General features: G+C 36.3%; 1 protein-coding gene across 14 annotated transcripts in view; it reads left to right on the top strand.

Moving 5' to 3' along the window:
* Window positions 1–18,253, top strand: part of LOC121370879 (putative FERM domain-containing protein FRMD8P1) — a 31,887-nt gene extending 13,634 nt beyond the window's left edge. For all 14 annotated transcript variants that reach the window (XM_041496402.1, XM_041496401.1, XM_041496400.1 and 11 more), the window contains 10 exons: window positions 1,516–1,617; window positions 2,192–2,250; window positions 3,057–3,223; window positions 4,582–4,794; window positions 5,390–5,522; window positions 8,704–8,871; window positions 9,626–9,713; window positions 12,373–12,402; window positions 15,202–15,267; window positions 17,760–18,253. In XM_041496402.1, the coding sequence (XP_041352336.1) occupies window positions 1,516–1,617; window positions 2,192–2,250; window positions 3,057–3,223; window positions 4,582–4,794; window positions 5,390–5,522; window positions 8,704–8,871; window positions 9,626–9,713; window positions 12,373–12,402; window positions 15,202–15,267; window positions 17,760–17,776 (1,043 nt within the window). In that variant the 3' untranslated portion in view covers window positions 17,777–18,253. The remainder of the gene's footprint in view (window positions 1–1,515; window positions 1,618–2,191; window positions 2,251–3,056; window positions 3,224–4,581; window positions 4,795–5,389; window positions 5,523–8,703; window positions 8,872–9,625; window positions 9,714–12,372; window positions 12,403–15,201; window positions 15,268–17,759) is intronic.
* Window positions 18,254–20,890: the final 2,637 nt, after the last annotated feature.

The following is a 20,890-nucleotide window of genomic DNA, read 5'->3' as shown; positions in this document are numbered from 1 at the left end:
AGGTAAATCTCTCCAACAAAACTGTAATACACAAGCTTGTTGAGTCTTCACACTCTGGCCTGTGTCCACCTTGATAGGTAAATCTCTCCAACAAAACTGTAATACACAAGCTTGTTGAGTCTTCACACTCTGGCTTGTGTCCACCTCGATAGGTAAATCTCTACAACAAAACCGTAATACACAAGCTTGTTGAGTCTTCACACTTTGACTCGTGTCCACCTTGATAGGTAAATCTCTACAACAAAACCGTAATACACAAGCTTGTTGAGTCTTTGCACTCTGGCTCGTGTCCACCTTGATAGGTAAATCTCTACAACAAAACTGTAATACACAAGCTTGTTGAGTCTTCACACTCTGGCTCTTGTCCACCTTGATAGGTAAATCTCTACAACAAAACCATAATACACAAGCTTGTTGAGTCTTCACACTCTGGTTTGTGTCCACCTTGATAGGTAAATCTCTACAACAAAACTGTAATACGCAAGCTTGTCGAGTCTTCGCTCTGGCTCGTGTCCACTTTGATAGGTAAATCTCAACAATAAAACTGTAATACATGATCTTATTGAGTTTTCGCTATCGGGCTCGTGTCCACTTTGATAGGTAAATCTCAACAACAAAACTGTAATACATGATCTTTCGAGTCTTCGCTCTCTGGCTTGTGTCTACCTTGATAGGTAAATCTCTACAACAGAACCGTACTACACGAGATAGCCTGTGAAGAGCTTGGTCTCCTCTACAAGTTACAGTGAGACTTCACACTGTGTCTCGTGTCCACCTTGATAGGTAAATCTATGCGTGATCAGGGCCGTATCTCTGCACAGTGTAGAGTCGAAAGGGCATTTAGTGGTTGATCAATTCCATGAATCTCTGTCTAGTGCCTCGTCTATAGGAGGACAACCACTCCCGAGGAGATCCTTTCAATACGGGAGATTTCATCCTTTTTGCATCACCACAAAGAGAACTGCCACCCCTAAACTAGTTTACGAAATGAAAACTTTAACATAGCTTTTTAGGCAAGTTTTTTATAGCCAGAAATTTGACTTTATTATGATAGACAGAGTTCATTGTATTCCCAAGTGTTCATATGTTTTAATTCATATGCTCTAATTTTAATTTCTCTACTATTACTGCATTATTGTGTTAAGCCCATTATGAAAAGCATTGTTAGTGTAGTCTCCATGAAACTATTCTTCCTTGATGTAGGTTTTAACTGAATATTAGCTTTTCTCACCATTGTTGTAGATGGTATTACATGTATATATATATCTATGAGTATTGATGGTTTTGATGAAATGCTCTAGTACAATATTTAGAAATGTTATTTTGAAATTATTGAGATGATTCTTGCATTTTTGAGTTTGTGTTTATTGGTATAATTTTCTTATTAACAATTGTCTTGTCAAATATCTGGGAAATGAATGTATTGCAAGATGATTATACAAGTGAACCCATACATTGTCTGATTAAGAGAATATTCATGTGTTCCCATGTTCTAATATGTTACCATGCTTACAGACCTGCGGCTGAAGAGACACCATCAGCCTCATCAGATTGCCCAGAAGTGGGATGAGTTGTGTGTCCTGTATACAGACGCCAAGATGGATGAAATTCAGGAAGGTTTGTTTCATGACTTGTATTCTTTTTACTCTCTCTAATTCACCACCTCTTCTCCCAGTTTGTTCTTCGACTATTTCACAGTGTTTCTTTTAAAAAGAACTGTTGGTTGATTTTTATTGGAAAATATATACATTCTATTACATACATGTATTTAAATAAGTTAGAGTGTTTGGATAATCTACAAGTATTTTGGAAATCAAGCATTTATTTTCCACTGAACCCAAATTTCCACCTGTCACAGTTTTGAAGTATCTCAAGCTGTTCAAAATGAAGGTGAAATAAGTACTGCATCATCTTTCTTCTGTTTAGTTTTTAACACCACATGACCCTCAACTGCTAAGCTCCCAAGTAATGGTTACATTCATCTCAGCTGCCATCAACCAGTCTGCTAATCCAAATGCTTGTTTCAAGTTTTCTATAAAACTGAGCTAGTTCAAAGACCATTAATGTGCATGATACTGTGAAAATTGATAAAATGTTTGTATGACTGACTGTAAATGTAAAAAAGACACAAAATGATATTAAATGCATGTATGATGTGTTTTATTAATGTCAGTATGTTTTCTGATTTTAGCTGAGCCTGTACTCATGATGCAGAGAGATGTGTTTTACCCCAAGGATGAAGAAATGCAGGTAGGATGTTTTACTTCAAATAACACAGAGGAGGCTTAATTATCCAATCTTTTTTCAGCCCAGTGACTGCCTTTGATTACACCCACCTACCTTCTGGATTTTCCATTAATCCTTTCATGGTGAATGTTAAAGGGACATTCCTGACTTTGCTGCAATTTTTAAGATGTTATTGACTAACAGAGACTTTTTAACGATTGTAATTATATATCAAATATATTTTTCTGCATAAAATATTAGTGGCTGTATATTAAACCTGTTTCTGATTGTTCTAATATTTGTACTAGGTTAAATTTTATTTTATTTTCTAAAATATATTTCTTTCGTACATACGAAATTATTTGAACACAAAATCCAGTTTGGGCTTCTTACAAATATTAAGATGACCAGAAACACACTGAATATACAGACACTGATATTCTAAACAAGAAAATATATGTAATATGTAAGTTTAATCGTAGAAATATTTTATTAGTTGGAAACATCTTACAATGCAGCTAACTCAGGAATGTCCCTTTAAGAAAAGTTCATATACGGCATATATGCAATTTCAAATAGAAGAAATATTCCCTAAACACACTCCTGTAGATGTTCTTCCATTAGGCTGATTTCCCCCTGCTAATTATTTTATATTTAATAACATGTTTTAAAATATCTCAGCAACTCTGAATAATAGTATGTGACTTTGAATATAACAATGATCATATTTTACTATTTTTATGCTAAAATATTTAACAGTGAATGTGGCAGCTTTTGAGTGATTATGAACTGTTTTCATCAGAATTCTGCCATGTGTTTTCTCCCTTCAGATTCAGCACGAGGAAATGCTATGTCTGCTGTACCACGAGGCCAAGTACAACGTGGTAGAGGGTCGGTACGCCATGTTCACAGAGGACTACCACCAGCTGGCCGGCCTGCAGGCTCTCATACACCTGGGCAGATACAACCCTAAAGAACACATACTGTCACAATATAGGTAAACAGTTCGATGCTTTTACAAAGAAATGTTTTATTTAACAAAGCACTCAACACATTTTATTTTCAGTTATATGGCATCAGACATATGGTTAAGGACCACACAGATTGAGAGAGGAAACCCACTGTCACCACTTCATGGGCTACTCTTTTCGATTAGCAGCAAGGGATCTTTTATATGCACCATCCCACAGACAGGGTAGTACATACCACAGCCGTTGAAATACCAGTCGTGGTGCACTGGCTGGAATGAGAAATAGCCCAATGGGCCCGTCAACAGGGATCGATCCCAGACCCGACCACGCATCGAGCGAGTGATTTACCACTGGGCTACGTCCTGCCCGATACTCTTACAGTGCTGGGGCGGGACGTAGCCCAGAGGTAAAGAACTTGGCTGATGCGCGGTCAGTGTGGGATCGATCCCTGTCGGTTAGCCCAATGGGGCTATTTCTCATTCCAATCAGTGCACCATGACTGGTGTATCAAAGGCTGTGGTATATGCTATCCTGTCTGTGAGATGGTGCATATAAAAGATCTCTTGCTACTAATGGAAAAACGTAGTGGGTTTCCTTTCTAAGACTAAATATAAAAATTACCAAATGTTTGACATCCAATAGCTGATGATTAATAAATCAATGCATTCTAGTGGTGTTGTTAAACAAAGAAACTTTTTTTTAACTTACAATGCTGCAAGTTTTGGGGCTTGAGAAAATAAATTACAGTTAAACCTGCTCTAGTGGTCACTTGGATTAAACAGCTACTTTTTACAAGACGCCACATTTTATTTTCCTAAATCGGCCAATGTATTTTTTATTCATTTAATATACTATAAACTGACCTGCATTAAGCAGCTATCCATCCTAAAATACACTTTGTGATTCTCCTTTTCTTGAAAATAGCTATGTTTATTTAGGATAGACCATTCGAAACATGCAGTCACCAAAAATGTGCACCTAATTAGCACATACTCCGTGAATATACTAACAACCTAAATCATAATTTTTTTACATTGTTAAAATAAACCTTTAAAAAATAAGGGAACATGTGTAGTTGTAGACACCATATTTAATTCACTGCTAGTGTAGTAATATCAGTATTCCATACAAAATTGTAATGCATGACTTAATGTCAGTAGTATTGAATTGACTGCAAGTAACCTGGTCAGCTTGTGACACTATGGACTGAGGGTTTTGGTTGCAGCCACTATTTGCTGTTACTATTTGTAAATTGCTGTTGGAATAACATTGTAAGACAGTCATATTGAGCCTTTAGTCAGAATAAGATACTATTTCAGATATCAGTTTTAGTTTTGAATGTTCATAGCTGTGTGTTCCATAATTTTTTATTTTATTATTTCAGAGCTAACCTTATTAAGTTCTATCCAGAGCACATGTATCAACAGAAGACATTCCTGTTTTTCCCCAAGAAGCCTGAAGGAATAGACTGTGAGGAATTGTTCCAAGGTGCCCATCAGAGGCGGTCACAGGAATATGCAAACCTTGATCTGACCAAGGACTTAGCAGTCCTTTATCGAAAATACCTTGAAATATGTTGGACATATCCATTTTATGGGTGAGTTGAACTGACTGAATGTCTTGTGTATTACAGTATTGAACTCCAGTGATGACACACAGAAAGAGCCTGACTTTATACTCAATATGAGTTGTCGAAGGCACTAAATAGCCTTTTTAGACATTGTGCACTTTGGACCATATCCTGTCACAGGATGACACTGAGCAACTATTTGGACCATGCTTGCTTGGAATCTGCTTGAAAAAACTATTAGCTTGTTAATGTTAATGACTATGTACAAGACCGAGATCAAGGGATATTTTGATAAAGTCGTGATTATACACACCCACGAATTGCCATGGTTCCAGTTTCCCATATCCAAAAGAGCACTATGGAACTTATCCATGTTTAAATCTAAAATGTATCTTATGTTTCATATCAAAAAACCCTTTCACCACTCAACAACAATAATATTTAAGAATTAAAGATAAGGATACAAATTTAATAGTTGTGTTCTTTATTCAGAATCCTTGTCCAGTTTTAATGGTTCTGCTAAAAATATTAAATGTGTAATCCTGCATCAACTGTTTTGTGTATTTAATTAAGTTTTAACAAATATTCTGTCTGACCTTTGATGCTTGCTTTTGTTTTGCAGGAGTGCATTTTTCACTGGACAGATAGAAACTCCTGCATCTCGATGGAAGAAACTTGTGCTGTCCCCTCCAGATACTCATGTGATAGTGGCCATCAACATGGACTGTATCAGCCTTATTGACAAGGAGAAAGTGGTAAACCTTTTAGGTTACAATACAATCAATACTCACGTGATAGTGGCCATCAACATGGACTGTATCAGCCTTATTGACAAGGAGAAAGTGGGAAACCTTTTAGGTTACAATACAATCGATAGTCACGTGATAGTGGCTTTTAGGTTACAATACAATCGATAGTCAGGTCAACGTGGACTGTATCAGCCTTATTGACAAGGAGAAAATGGTAAACCTATTAGGTTACAATACAATCGATACTCACGTGATAGTGGCCATCAACGTGGACTGTATCAGCCTTATTGACAAGGAGAAAGTGGGTAAACCTTTTAGGTTACAATACAATCGATACTCACGTGATAGTGGCCATCAACGTGGACTGTATCAGCCTTATTGACAAGGAGAAAGTGGTAAACCTTTTAGGTTACAATACAATCGATACTCACGTGATAGTGGCCATCAATGTGGACTGTATCAGCCTTATTGACAAGGAGAAAGTGGTAAACCTTTTAGGTTACAATACAATCGATACTCACGTGATAGTGGCCATCAACGTGGACTGTATCAGCCTTATTGACAAGGAGAAAGTGGTAAACCTTTTAGGTTACAATACAATCGATACTCACGTGATAGTGGCCATCAACGTGGACTGTATCAGCCTTATTGACAAGGAGAAAGTGGTAAACCTTTTTTACAATACAATACAATCGATACTCACGTGATAGTGGCCATCAACATGGACTGTATCAGCCTTATTGACAAGGAGAAAGTGGTAAACCTTTTAGGTTACAATACAATCGATACTCGCATGATAGTGGCCATCAGCGTGGACTGTATCAGCCTTTTTGACAAGGAAAAAGTGGTAAACCTTTTAGGTTACAATACAGTCGATACTCACGTGATAGTGGCCATCAACGTGGACTGTATCAGCCTTATTGACAAGGAGAAAGTGGTAAACCTTTTAGGTTACAATACAATCGATACTCACGTGATAGTGGCCATCAACGTGGACTGTATCAGCCTTATTGACAAGGAGAAAGTGGTAAACCTTTTAGGTTACAATACAATCGATACTCACGTGATAGTGGCCATCAACGTGGACTGATAGTGGCCATGGCCAGCGTGGACTGTATCAGCCTTTTTGACAAGGAGAAAGTGGTAAACCTTTTAGGTTACAATACAATCGATACTCACGTGATAGTGGCCATCAACGTGGACTGTATCAGCCTTATTGACAAAGAAAGTGGTAAAAGTTACAATACAATCGATCGACTCACGTGATAGTGGCCATCAACGTGGACTGTATCAGCCTTATTGACAAGGAGAAAGGTAAACCTTTTAGGTTACAATACAATCGATACTCGCATGATAGTGGCCATCAGCGTGGACTGTATCAGCCTTTTTGACAAGGAGAAAGTGGTAAACCTTTTAGGTTACAATACAATCGATACTCACGTGATAGTGGCCATCAACGTGGACTGTATCAGCCTTATTGACAAGGAGAAAGTGGTAAACCTTTTAGGTTACAATACAATCGATACTCGCATGATAGTGGCCATCAGCGTGGACTGTATCAGCCTTTTTGACAAGGAGAAAGTGGTAAACCTTTTAGGTTACAATACAATCGATACTCATGTGATAGTGGCCATCAACGTGGACTGTATCAGCCTTATTGACAAGGAGAAAGTGGTAAACCTTTTAGGTTACAATACAATCGATACTCGCATGATAGTGGCCATCAGCGTGGACTGTATCAGCCTTTTTGACAAGGAGAAAGTGGTAAACCTTTTAGGTTACAATACAATCGATACTCACGTGATAGTGGCCATCAACGTGGACTGTATCAGCCTTATTGACAAGGAGAAAGTGGTAAACCTTTTAGGTTACAATACAATCGATACTCGCATGATAGTGGCCATCAGTGGCGTGGACTGTATCAGCCTTTTTGACAAGGAGAAAGTGGTAAACCTTTTAGGTTACAATACAATCGATACTCACGTGATAGTGGCCATCAATGTGGACTGTATCAGCCTAATTGACAAGGAGAAAGTGGTAAACCTTTTAGGTTACAATACAATCAATACTCACATGATAGTGGCCATCAACGTGGACTGTATCAGCCTTATTGACAAGGAGAAAGTGGTAAACCTTTTAGGTTACAATACAATCGATACTCACGTGATAGTGGCCAAGGAGAAATCTTTTAGGTTACAATACAATCGATACTCACGTGATAGTGGCCATCAACGTGGACTGTATCAGCCTTATTGACAAGGAGAAAGTGGTAAACCTTTTAGGTTACAATACAGTCGAATCAGGGGGTGGGACGTAGCTCAGTGGTAAAGCATTCGCTTTATGTGCGGTCGGTTTGGGATAAATCGATCCCTGTCGGTGGGCCCATTGGGCCCATATTTCTCGCTCCAGCCAGTGCACTACGACTGGTATATCAAAGGACGTGGTATGTGTTATTCTGTCTGTGGGATGGTGCATATAAAAGATCCCTTGCTGCTAATCGAAAAGAGTAGCCCATGAGGTGGCGATGGTGGGTTTCCTCTCTATATATCTGTGTGGTCCTTAACCATATGTCCGATGCCATATAACCGTAAATAAAATGTGTTGAGTATGTCATTAAATAAAACATTTCCTTTCCAATCAAATCAGTCTTTTGAGCCCATTGAAAGATTTAAAAAAGTGACCTGTATGTACAAATTAAAAAAAAAAAAATGTACCTGCTGCTACAGATTAAACAAATCCCAAGTGCCTATAAGGGAACATGGTTTTGGTATATTAAGATGAATTTTCAGCTGGATTGAAAGTACAGTTTAGATCCATGCGTCGAGCTGTGATTGTCTGGGGGTGTTGTTTTTTGTTAAACTTGAAAAACAGTTAATTTTCTTTTTAATTACGTTTTTACTGTTATGGTATACAGAAGTCTTGTCTATTAATTACTTTAACTAATAGTTTTGTTTCAAGACTTTACTATACACCATTCATTTGTTAATGAATATTTAAACTTGCTTTTAATTTGTATTTTAATGATTGATTGATTGATTGATTGATTGATTGAATTATTCATTGATTCATTGATTGATTGATTCATTCATTCATTCATTTACTTGCTCAATGACTCATTCATTCATTCATTCATTCATTCATTCATTCATTCATTCATTCATTCATTCATTCATTCACTCACTCACAGGAGCTGATTTTGTCGGTGCCATTCACTGAAATGTCGTGGGACTTCAGGGACACAGAGTTCGATGTGGATGGTGAAATCATGCCCAGTCTGTTCATCCAATTTGCCTGCGACACAGAGGATTCAGAGCGAAAAGACTTGACCAAGTTGCTGGCCATTTACTCAAGAGAGGTAACTCCGCTTGTCTTGTTGTAAATGAATCTGATAGAACAGTATATGTTAAAATTTTGTATAGAGTACTCAAGAGCGTCGGAAGTAATTAAAAGTTGGTACGGCCATGAAAGCAATGTATATGATGAGATCTATACTATGCTAGCTCCATAGGAAGAGAGGAAAAACATTTCTGGCCCATAAAGTGGCATGGCCATGGCTGTATAGGCGATACTGCTTCTGACGTGCCTGGTACTCACCGTTTTACATCATACCTTAGCTGTATATGAACACGAACTGTTAAATGAACAATTGTTGAGTGACATGAGTCACTGACAACAGTGTTTTTTAAATTTATATCTGTAAATGAAGTTAATAGAATGGTACGTGTATACGTTACAATTGTCACGAGTACTTGCCTTTTTTCATCACACCATAGCTGTTTATGGTTTTTAATTGAACACTTGTTGAGGCAGGGCTAGCTCTGATACTAGCCAAATTCACCAACTGCGAATTTTGAAAGCAGTTTGCAGATTTTACTTCAACTTGGCCAAATAATTTCATGTAATAACTGATATTTTGTTAGAAAATAACTGAGTTTTTGCAATTTTAAATTTTTCATACACATTTTCTGCTCACCCAGAGCTAGCCCTGTGAGTTTATGCAGAATACATATACCTCAATTTCCAGTTATGTCATATTTTGAATTTCTGTATCACGTGAACCTGGAACCTGTTATACGCAACTTCAAATGCACTGCTCTGTGTTTTGACAGGCCAAACTGATGGATGCTCTGATAAACAGCTGTGTCAAAAGGAAGCTTGCTAGTCCTGGCATTGACTATGTGGATTCGGGTGTTTTCGGTATGTAACCATTTACGTAGTAGACATCACAGCAGACCTCACTTTGAAAACCCTTGATGAGAGTTATTAAGTCCTCATTCGGCCTCGCTGGTGTTGTGGTTAGGTCATCGGACATAAGGCTGGTAGATACAGGGTTTGCAGCCCGGTACCGGCTCCCATTCAAAGCGAGTTTTAACGACTTGATGGTTAGGTGTAAGACCACTACACCCTCTTCTCACTCACTAACCACAAACGACTAACAACTAACCCACTGTCCTGGACAGACAGCCCAGATAGCTGAGATGTTTGCCCAGGACAGCGTGCTTGAACCTTAATTGGATATGAGCATGAAAATAATTTAAAAGAAAAAGAGAGTCCTCATCTAACTTAGATTATGGGGAGCCATTTAAGATATTATTATATTGATACCATATAAAGGGGAAATAAGAATTACTCTTGTTGAACTGAACCCAGAGGTGTGATGGAGAGTTTGATTGATAGCATCCCTTACACAGCGAGGTATGTCAGAGCTCTGTGTATCTTGCTTATTCTGTGAGGTTAGATCATGAATAGATTTCAGTCCATTACATCCTTTTCAAACTGAATACAATCAAACCTACATGTCAAACAACCACTGAATGAAGTAAAAAAAAAAAAAAAAAAAAAAAAATATATATATATTTTTTAACAACACCAATAGAGCACATTGATTAATCAATAATTGGCTATTGGATGTCAAACATGTGGTAATTCTGACTTGTGGTCATCAGAAGAAACTGCTACATCTTTCCTAATGCAGCAAGGGATTTTTCATATGCACTTTCCCACAGACAGGATAGCACATATGATGGCCTTTGATATACTAGTTGTGGTGCATTGGCTGGAATGAGAAATAGCCCAACGGGTCCACCAACGGGGATCGATCCCACACTGACCACGCATCAAGTGAGTGCCGTACCACTGGGCTATGTCCCACCCCTCCGAAAGAAGCAAGGCCTGCGATAGAGAAGTATGAAAGATAGGGGTGAGATTATAGTCCTGTGGTTGATGTTTGCAATGGAAGACTCAGAAATGTTTTAGGCAGTAGGCCTTGGTACATGCTGCCCTGTAAGGTTTCTGAATCATAGATGATCTTCAGTTTGCTGCCTAATGTACGTTCATTGGTGATACCAGGGATGTGATTTTAAAAAGCTTTTTATCTGATTTCAGTTGTTTTTTGTAAAACAATTTTTTCAAAGCAGACTGGATTTAATCTGAAATACCGAAAAATAGCCATGTTTATTTAGGAATAGTGTAGAGGTTTCAACTTTCACAAGATCATTTCAGCTTTTATTTATAAATATGTATCACATCACTATGATATTCTGGCCGATTTGAGAAAATACTGAATTGACTTCTAAAGAGGGACTGGATTTATCTCAGCTGGTTAACATGCTTGCATTGCAGGATTCAACCACCTCGGTGGATCCATTCAATTAATTGGGTTTTTTTCTCATTTCAACCAGTGCACCACAACTGGTCAAAGGCCATGGTATGTGTTTTCCTGTCTGCGGGAGAGTGCATATAAAAGATCCCATGCTGCTAATGGAAAAATCCAGCAGGTTTCCTCTGATGACTACGAGTCAGAATTACCAAATGGTTGACATCCAGTAGCTGATGATTAATTAATCAATGTGTGTCATTAAACAAAACAAACTTTAACTTTGACTTTTTAAGAAAGGATATTTCTCTGTAATGGTTTCCATATGGACACAGTTGACTGCTTGTTCTGGTACTTTATCAGTTGTCACCCAGTACAGTGTTCATTGCTATCTTCACTTGAGTCATTTTAAATATTATTGCCTTGCAGACAACCGAGGTTGTTTTTCTTGGAATCACCTTTCCACAGAAAATGATATTTGAAAACTGTTGTGAAAATTATTGCAGGGCTCGAACTTAATGACGACACCGACGGCAATTGCCATCATTGAGATATAAATTGCCGTAGGTCGGGAGCATCACCAATGGCAAAATGTTTACACCTGGGCCCGTGCCATTCAAACTTTTAGAGTCCAGACACAATCTCTAATGACATCACACTCATACAATTTGTATGGCATTGTCATGACATCAGCGTGTCAGACTCTATTATGTCTCGAGTCAAGACTTTAAAAGTTTTATAAGTACCAGGCCTGATGTACATTATCTGCCAGTATTTAATCATTTAAAATATGTCTACATACAGTAAAATAACCTTTCAGTCTTATTTATTTGATGCAAAAGTAATTTTTAAAAAACCCATTGCCATGGGCAGGCTTTAAATTGCTGTCAATGGGCCATTTCACCCATGGCAATTTTGTTTTTAAATTTCTGTGGGAGACAAATTCATAAATTTGAGCACAGTCATTGTGTCCCGAGTCCCTGCTTATAAAATTATAGTCTAGATGGACTTGAATCTCTAATGATGTCACATGTATACAGTTTGTATGGTGTTTAATTCATAGTCTTGAGTCTAGACTTTTATATGACCAGGGCCTGATTCTGTTTTTCCTCCTCTCAGACTCCACCAAAGTCATTTTAAACTAGGTATAGCACTGAGGCATGTGTTTGTGGGAGAAAAATCGTTTTCACTTGTATCATCACTGACAGGAATCCCTCCATACATGTAGGCCTATGTTACAACTATACCCATACTTTGCAGGAACTGATTCTGTGGATGGTGCTAAAGCAGGTTTGTATTTTGGGCAGAAGATCATGAATGTACTGTCAATGTCTTAGCCATAGTTTGTATGTGGTCCTTACACTAGGCTTGTTTATTATTAATCACAGACATACATTTTAGTTAAAAATTAATGCACTGTTTCAAGCTTTAGCTTTCACTGACAAGATCATTATTTTGGCATGCGTGGTGTGGGGTATGATCTCAACATTTCAGTTGTGGATCATCACTATCACTTTCATTAGTCCCCTGCCAGTCCAACCAGGGGTCTTACGGTTTTGTCTTCACCCTTGTTTTTTGTTTGTCTGTCTGTCCATCAGTCCCACATATCTTTTTCTAAAAATAATTTCATCATGCCTCAAGATATTAAGCTGACATTGTGTGTATACCTTTATCATATAGAGTTAGAGATCAAGTGTGATATTTATGATAGGCCCATATTTGACAGAGTTATGGCCCTTGAACTTAACAAAATTTGCTGGATTTAGCAGTTCTTCCATAATGCTTCTTATTAATAAATTATGACATTGTTTATTTTCATATGTATTAATTAATTTTTTATTTTATTTTTATTATTTTAATACATGCTTGAACATTCATAACATAACCAGAACTAAGACGGCCAGGTGGTGTAGGAAAATATTACATATTACCAACTAGAACACTTAATATTCTGAATTAGTGTCTTTCACTTTTTGTTTAAAGGGACATTCCTGTGTTTGCTGCAATTTTTACGATGTTATCAACTAAGAGAGACTTTTTAACAATTGTAATGACATATCCAATATATTTTTCTGCATAAAATATTAGTGGCTATATATATATAGGGTGTATACTACCAAATCAAATCCCATAGACGACAATAGTAACATATGTGGCTAAAACTCCTACCTGCAACGTATCAACCGACATAAACGCCACGGATATAAATACTACCACCCCTTACACTTAAAGTGAATCAGAAAAAAATGGGGGTCAAGCTGCTCGTTTCTGAGATAACGGCTAGCGTCTATGACTACCCTAGTTTCGCACAAAATTCGAGTACTTTTTTTTACAGGTACCCCATACATGTTTCAAGCACAAGGCTACTTGACACATTGGTACTAGATGAAATAAAATTGCAATTTTTTTTTACCCAGATGAAACTATTATTTTTTACAACCAACACACTCACATTTATAACCAATCACAGGACTTGTGGTGTTCACTTCTCTATCAAAAGTTCGGTGCACCTCGCACTTTGACCCAGCCGGAAGTTATTTGGTTCAGTACAACCTTAAACATGTTTCTGATCGTTCTAATATTTGTACTTGGTTAAATTTCATTTTATTTCCTAAAATATAGTTTTTTCGTACGTACGAAAATATTTGAAGACAAAATCCCGTTTGGGCTATTTACGACGACCAGAAACACATTGAATATACAGATACTGATATTTTAAACAAGAAACTATATTTAATATGCAAGTTTAATCGTAGAAATATTTTATTAGTCGGAAACATCTTACAATGCAGCAAACTCAGGAATGTCCCTTTAAGTGTGAATTGTATTGTAACACAGCTACGTATGTGTGTTAATGTGTATGGTTGCTATTTAGGGTACTTGCTTAAAAAGGTAACTTAGTAAAAACAGAAAAATTGTGCTTCATGTTTAAATCTAAATCTTTTGTTTTTAATAACAGAAATGATACATAATTACTTAATACGAATTAAAATATAAAGATTTTTTTTTTTTTAATGACACCCTAGGATATTATGAATCTGTGGCTATTAAAGTGTCTACCATAAGATAACTAAAAGTCTAGAAAATAATAAAATATTGTTACCAGTATTATGACATCCATTTAAAGGCACTTTTTGGTGAATGTTTAAAAACTGTATGCAGAAATATAGTTTTCACTGTTAGCAAGTTAATTGTCTATCTCAGTGTGCATATCTTTCTACTGCTTTCTGCTTTATTCCAAGAGTTGAAATGTTAGTATCATGATACTGAAATACTCATATTAAATTTTTCCACTTTTTGTCAGAAGCATGTACACAAATTTCTTTTGTCATAGTACAGTACTTTAATGGCAGCTGCTGGTAATAGAAACTACACATTTTAACCTTTGTATCTTTTTCTCGGTGTCTGCCTGGCTGACTGCATGTCATAGCAGTTAATGTACCTACTAACAGCAATGCAAACTGTTAGTTAAGTTATTTCCATAGTTAAAGGAAAACATCCTTTTTATCATTACCATCTTATAATCTTAAATTATAACAACAATTGATGGCTGATTTTTAATACAGTTTCATGCATTATTTATGTATTTCAAGAAGTCTTTATTAATATAACACAGTTTCGTACATTATATATATATATATTTCAAGTAGTCTGTGTTACGATAATACCTATCTATCAAGGTTCTAGCTATATTGTTTATTGCATGCTGAGGTTGAACTGTATCTTAGGACCATTTCTTCCTGGTCATTTTCCCAGTCATTAAAAATAAACACTTTTTAACCTGTTGCTAGTAATTGATGGCCAAATATCCATGAATTCCCAACTTGGCCCCCTCAGGAAATAGGTTAACAGGTGAGACCCAGCTTTTAATTCTGACAAATTAGATTTTAATAATTTAATTATCAAAGGATAAGATTTGCACACCCAGTCAGTGAAAATCAAACGTCGAGTTGCTTGATGATAATTTTTCTGATATTATGAAATATTTCAAAATATAAATTTATGTTTAATATATAATTTTGTTTTTGTGCTATACCAGTACAGATTATAAATTATTACATTTATTAAAATAATTAATTTTTCTTTCAGAATCATCTTTAAAAAAAGTTACAAACAAGTTGGACAAATTCTGTTTGACCACTTACACAAAGAAAGGTATGAAAGGATCTGGTTGATTCATTAATTTAAAAAAAAGTTTATCTTAGTCTTATCAAAAATATATTGTGTTGCACCAATTCAGTCAACATACTTTTATACTTTTATAATAAATGTGTCAAAGTACCTAAACATCTGCTAATATACTCTGTCAAAAAAGAAATGCAAAGGTGATAGGGAAAGAAGAAAAGTGTTTGATTTTACAAAATGTAGGTTTTTTAAAACAATGTTGCTGAATGACCATGTTTGTTAATGTTCCTGGAATGGGACAGCATGCCCAAATGCACCCTAAAACAAATTTAATGCACGTTGTGGCACATTGTGCAACAATTGCAGGAAATCGGCGTGAAATGATCAGATTTTGGCGAATGCACGTGAAACTCGGGGAAAAGATTGGGGTAGTGATGGGTATTTAAAGCTGCAATACTCGCAATGATGCCTCATTTTCATTTTGACGTAGACGAGTTACAAGATGCCAAGACTAAGCCAAGTGAATTAATATACTCTGTCAAAAAAAACCGCAAAGGTAATAGGGAAAGAAGAAAAGTGTTTAATTTTACAAAATGTAGGTTTTTTTTAACAATGTTGCTGAAGGATCATGTTTGTTAATGTTCCTGGAATGGGACAGCATGCCCAAATGCACCCTAAAACAAATTTAACGCACGTTGAGGCACATTGTGCTACAATTGCAGGAAATCGGCATGAAATAGTCAGATTTTGGCGAATGCACATGAAACTCTGGGAAAAGATTGGGGTAGTGATGGGTATTTAAAGCTGAAATGCTTGCAATGATGCCTCATTTCCATTTCAACATAGACGAGTTACAAGATGCCAAGACTAAGCCTGCCGAATTGAAACATTGCAATAGGCCGCCTCCAGTTAGGTGAACCGTAGTCAGCAGTCGCACTCCACATGAACGTCCATCAGAGCACCATTTCACGTCTCTGGGACAGGTACCAGCAGTTTCATTCAGTTGAAGACCGGTCCAAAAGTGGAAGACCTCGCCTAACAACTGCAGCACAAGATCGCTACATCCGGGTTCTGCACTTATGTCACCGAACTGCCACAGCAACGAACACTGCTGGTTGCATACCTGGTTTGAGAAGCGTGTCTGCACAAACCATTCGGAACTGACTTCGAGAAGCTGGTTTACGGGCTAGGAGACCGTATGTTGGCCCTGTCCTGCGATGTCAACATCGACATTTGCGTGTTTGCTGGTGCACGAATGTACAGGGGTGGAACTTGGGAAACTGGCGGCGAGTATGGTTCAGCGATGAGTCACGTTTCCTTCTACAGCGACATGATGGATGACGTATTTACAGACCCCACAATGAACGTTTTGCCAACAACTGCGTCGCCCAAGTTGACAGATTCTGTGGAGGGAGTGTCATGATGTAGGGAGTCATGTTGTGTTTGTACAAGGCAACCTGACAGCTGTATGCTACTAGGATGAAATTCTTCGCCGTCACATGCTTCCCATTTTGGATTGACAGAAAGAACTCTTTCAGCAGGACAATGCCAGGCCGCATACAGCACGTGTAACAATGGATTTACTACAGAATGAGAACATTAATGTGCTGCCATGGTCATCAAGATCGCCAGATCTCAACCCCATTGAACATCTATGGGACGAACTGGACAGACGGGTATGCCAGCATGACCCGGAGCGTCAGACGCTTCCGCAACTGTCACATGCACTGCAGGAAGAATGGGCTAGGATTCCACGTGCCCGGATTCAGAGACTCATTCAGTTTATGCCAAGGAGATGTCGCACAGTGATTGCTGCTGCTGGTAGCCATACAAGGTACTGATTTCAGCGCCCTCGTGCGATGCTGTTTGGTGACAAAAATGTGTCCACTACCGTCAGTCCATAGCAAAAACACCGTCACATACTCATGTCAGATTTGACTGTGATACAATCACAAATAACGAAATTATGCCACTTTGTATTAAAGAGATAATTCCATGAATATTTCGCCTATGCGTTTCTTTTTTGACAGAGTATATTTTAGTGTTAATTAAACTCATTGAAAAATATCAAACTTTATTGTTGGTTTTTTTCCAACAGAAATACTGTTTTTAAGTAGTGCCAAATTCTTGTTGATATTGTAGAGATGTAGGATTTTAAATTATAAAAGAATTTTGAATGCATATTTTAACTCATGTTTAATACATACTGCTAGCCGATTACAGTGTATTAGTATTTTAGTGATACAGATTGGATAGTTAAAACATTTTGATGGCATTATAGCATGGAGAATATGGAAATATACATGAATCATATATATCAAAGGTTAATGGACTTCTGGAATTTGTTTTGAATTAAAATGCCCCCGTCCCCAAATCCCCAATACTTATTGAGCATTTGTTGAGCAGTTTATGCATAGTGACATTAATGTAATGTTGAACTTGGCTCAGTATAATTGATTGTCAACCCACATTACTAAATGTTAAATGATTTCAAATTATTTATCTTTTGGATCTTTTTGCAGGTGATTTAGTTGAATGAAGTATTTGTGCAACAGCTCACTTCACCAATTTTCATTTTGAACTACACCTATCACTTCATATCATGACCGTCAGATGGTACTATGGAAGAAAAACTTCACTTTAAGCAGGTTATGATGTTGATCACCAATGTTCCTGCATTTTAAACAGTTAACTGTATTTTCACAATCTTGTGAAATATTGGTGAATTAAAAATGAAGTTGGTTATGGAACCAACTTAATAACCAACACCCAGTTTGAAAAGATTGTGCCCTATTGTCCCATTATTGTGTGTACTTTACTTTACAAAAAACTGATGTACACAGTAACCCCACCCTCCTAAACCAGACATCCACAGGACCTAGTAAAAAATCTGGAAGGAAGGAAATGTTTCATTTAACGATGCACTCAACACATTTTTTTAAGGTCATATGGCGTCGGACATATGGCAGTGGTCCATAATTCAAAAACTAAAATTGCCGAGAAAGTTGACATGGATTTCACTCCATCATGGTTCAGTTAAGGTGATACAATAGCTAGATTTGGTTTTTAACAATGTAATTTCTATTTATTATTTATTTATAGAGAAATAAGGTCCTTAAATATGTGACAATATGCCTTTAAGGACCACACAGATATTGAGAGAGAAAACCTGCTGTCGTCACTTCATGGGGTACTCTTTTTGAATAGCAGTAAGGGATCTTTTATATGCACCATCCCACAGACAGGATAGTGCATACCACAGCCTTTGATATACCAGTCGTGGTGCACTGGCTGGAACAAGAAATAGCCCAATGTGCCTACCGACTTGGGATCAATCTAGTAAAAAATCTGATTTAAAATGGTATCTAGTTTAGAGAGATTCTGCTCAAAGTGATATTTATAAAGGGACTGAAAAACATCTGGTTTTTGAGGGAATTCTGGATTACTGAGTCCAGTTTTGAGGGTTTTACTGCATAGAATTTAGAAATATCTCCATACAATAATAATAACTGAGAGGTAAATTGGATAGTCTGATTGAGTGTTATTAGGAGTGTGACATGACTGTGATTAATTAGATATGCTTAATTGTACCCATAGTAGAACTTTCAGTAGTGCAAATTTTCACTCTCCCCATTGTGATTTTCTGAGAGTGATAAGACATGATAATACTGGACAATTTTAAAATCAAAAGGATATCACCCAGTATATGGTGTGTGACAACTGACCTTTAATATAGTATGATGAAACAGTATAGCGACATGCCTGTATTCACTGAAGGTTCAAGGAGACTGAAGGTTCAAGGACACTGAAGGTTCAAGGACGCTGACCTAGGGGCACCTCTTCAGGACACAATACAGAGACATGGACAGCAAGTGTTTTTGTTTGATTGGATAACGATGAAGCATTTTAAAGTGTATTTAGTTTTTAATATGTATCTATCATATTATGCTGAGACTGCCTGGACATGGTTCCTCTGTAGGATATATCCAAGAATATCAGGTACTCCAGAATGTTTATTCCAAGTCTAGAATTAACTCAAACACTAATGTTTGAATTTAACAAATATTTGGGATCCAGCGTTTCTGCTGCAATCAAATTATATTGCAACCAGAATATTTTATGCCTGGAACACATTGCTTTCAAAGTCTGTACTTTCAGAAGAGTTGCTAGTAATTTAGTTGGCAAGAGTATCTGTCACTGTTTACAGGGTGGTACTGCAGCTACGTGTGTTGTGAGTTTGTTGAAGAAAAGAAAACATTTCGTTTGATTTTATTTAAAACGACTGTGCTGAGTTTGTTTTCAACTAGTAAAGCATTTTTAACAACTAAAATTACACATTAAATATATCTTGTTTGTTTACTACCCAATAATATATATATATATATATATATATATATATATATATATATGAATAAAAGACATTTTGAAATACATGTATATACAAACATTAGATCAGAAACATACTGAATATACAGACACTGAGATTCTAATTTATTTTATATATTTAATATGTAATTTTATTGGTTAAAAATGCAGTTATTGGAAACTTGGGTCAGTCTCTTTAATATTTATTTACAACACATACAGTGTACATATATTGTGTAATGATTGTATATTTGCATATCATTTTACAGCAATTTGAATGGAAATTGTATTCATAACATATTTAATTTGCTCAGTGTAAATTGCTCAATTTAGTCATATCTGTTAGTCTTTACATAAGATTAATTTAAAAATATTAATTTTATCATAATAACAGACATAAGATAAATTGTAATTTTTACAAATTCATGAAAAAAAGAGAGAAAAAATAGATTGGTAAAATTGCAAATTACTTTAAACTAATATTCTACACACCCAGCATTTATAGATCATGCTGTGATGAAATTTGAATTTTTTTTACGTTGTCACTTGACAAATACATAAATTTAAGGCACTATTTAAATACTGGTTTATGTCTGATATACATGAGTAATGTATGCTTCTAGTAATGACCTTTAACGAGAAAAGTTAAATTGTACCTTTAATAGCAGAAAATGTAAGTTAAAATAGAATTGGTTGCAATATTTCAAATATATATTGCTAGGTCAGATATATAAAATCGAATCTTTTTCATAAAGTTAATTTTAATATTTTATTTTTGTTAACTTTATTATTAAATATTTTTGAATCAGTATATTACATATATTATTTGTGCTTTTACACATTATATTGTGACATTTATTATTATTCACAATACAGTAATTTACATATCCTACCTTCTATTTTATTTTACACTTTTAAAAATGACGTATTTGGATTAACCATTTAATGACTTATTTGTTTTCTTTTTATCAGAACAGTTGTACATATAAATAAACATTTTATTCAAAAGCAAGATTGTGTTATTAATTTCTGTAAAATATTTGCAGTTCTTTGTATGAAATATTATTCTATGCACATCTGGTTATGCATTCCGACATCCTTTTGTTTTAGGAAGCTGTAGAGCTGTTTTTGGCATCTGACTTTGGCGTGCCATAAATGGCAGTCCTCTTACAGAGAGAGTTGGAACCATATATCGTAGTCAAGATCAGCTCTCTGTAAAGAACGCACCAGGCAGTAGGTTATGGCTGCATACCCCCAAACGTTTCTTGTAATCGGTCTTGTGTGGAGA

Source organism: Gigantopelta aegis, chromosome 4 (genome assembly GCF_016097555.1).
Source record: "Gigantopelta aegis isolate Gae_Host chromosome 4, Gae_host_genome, whole genome shotgun sequence".
Taxonomy (NCBI): Eukaryota; Metazoa; Mollusca; class Gastropoda; order Neomphalida; family Peltospiridae; genus Gigantopelta; species Gigantopelta aegis.
This window is presented reverse-complemented; position numbering and strand designations above follow the sequence as displayed.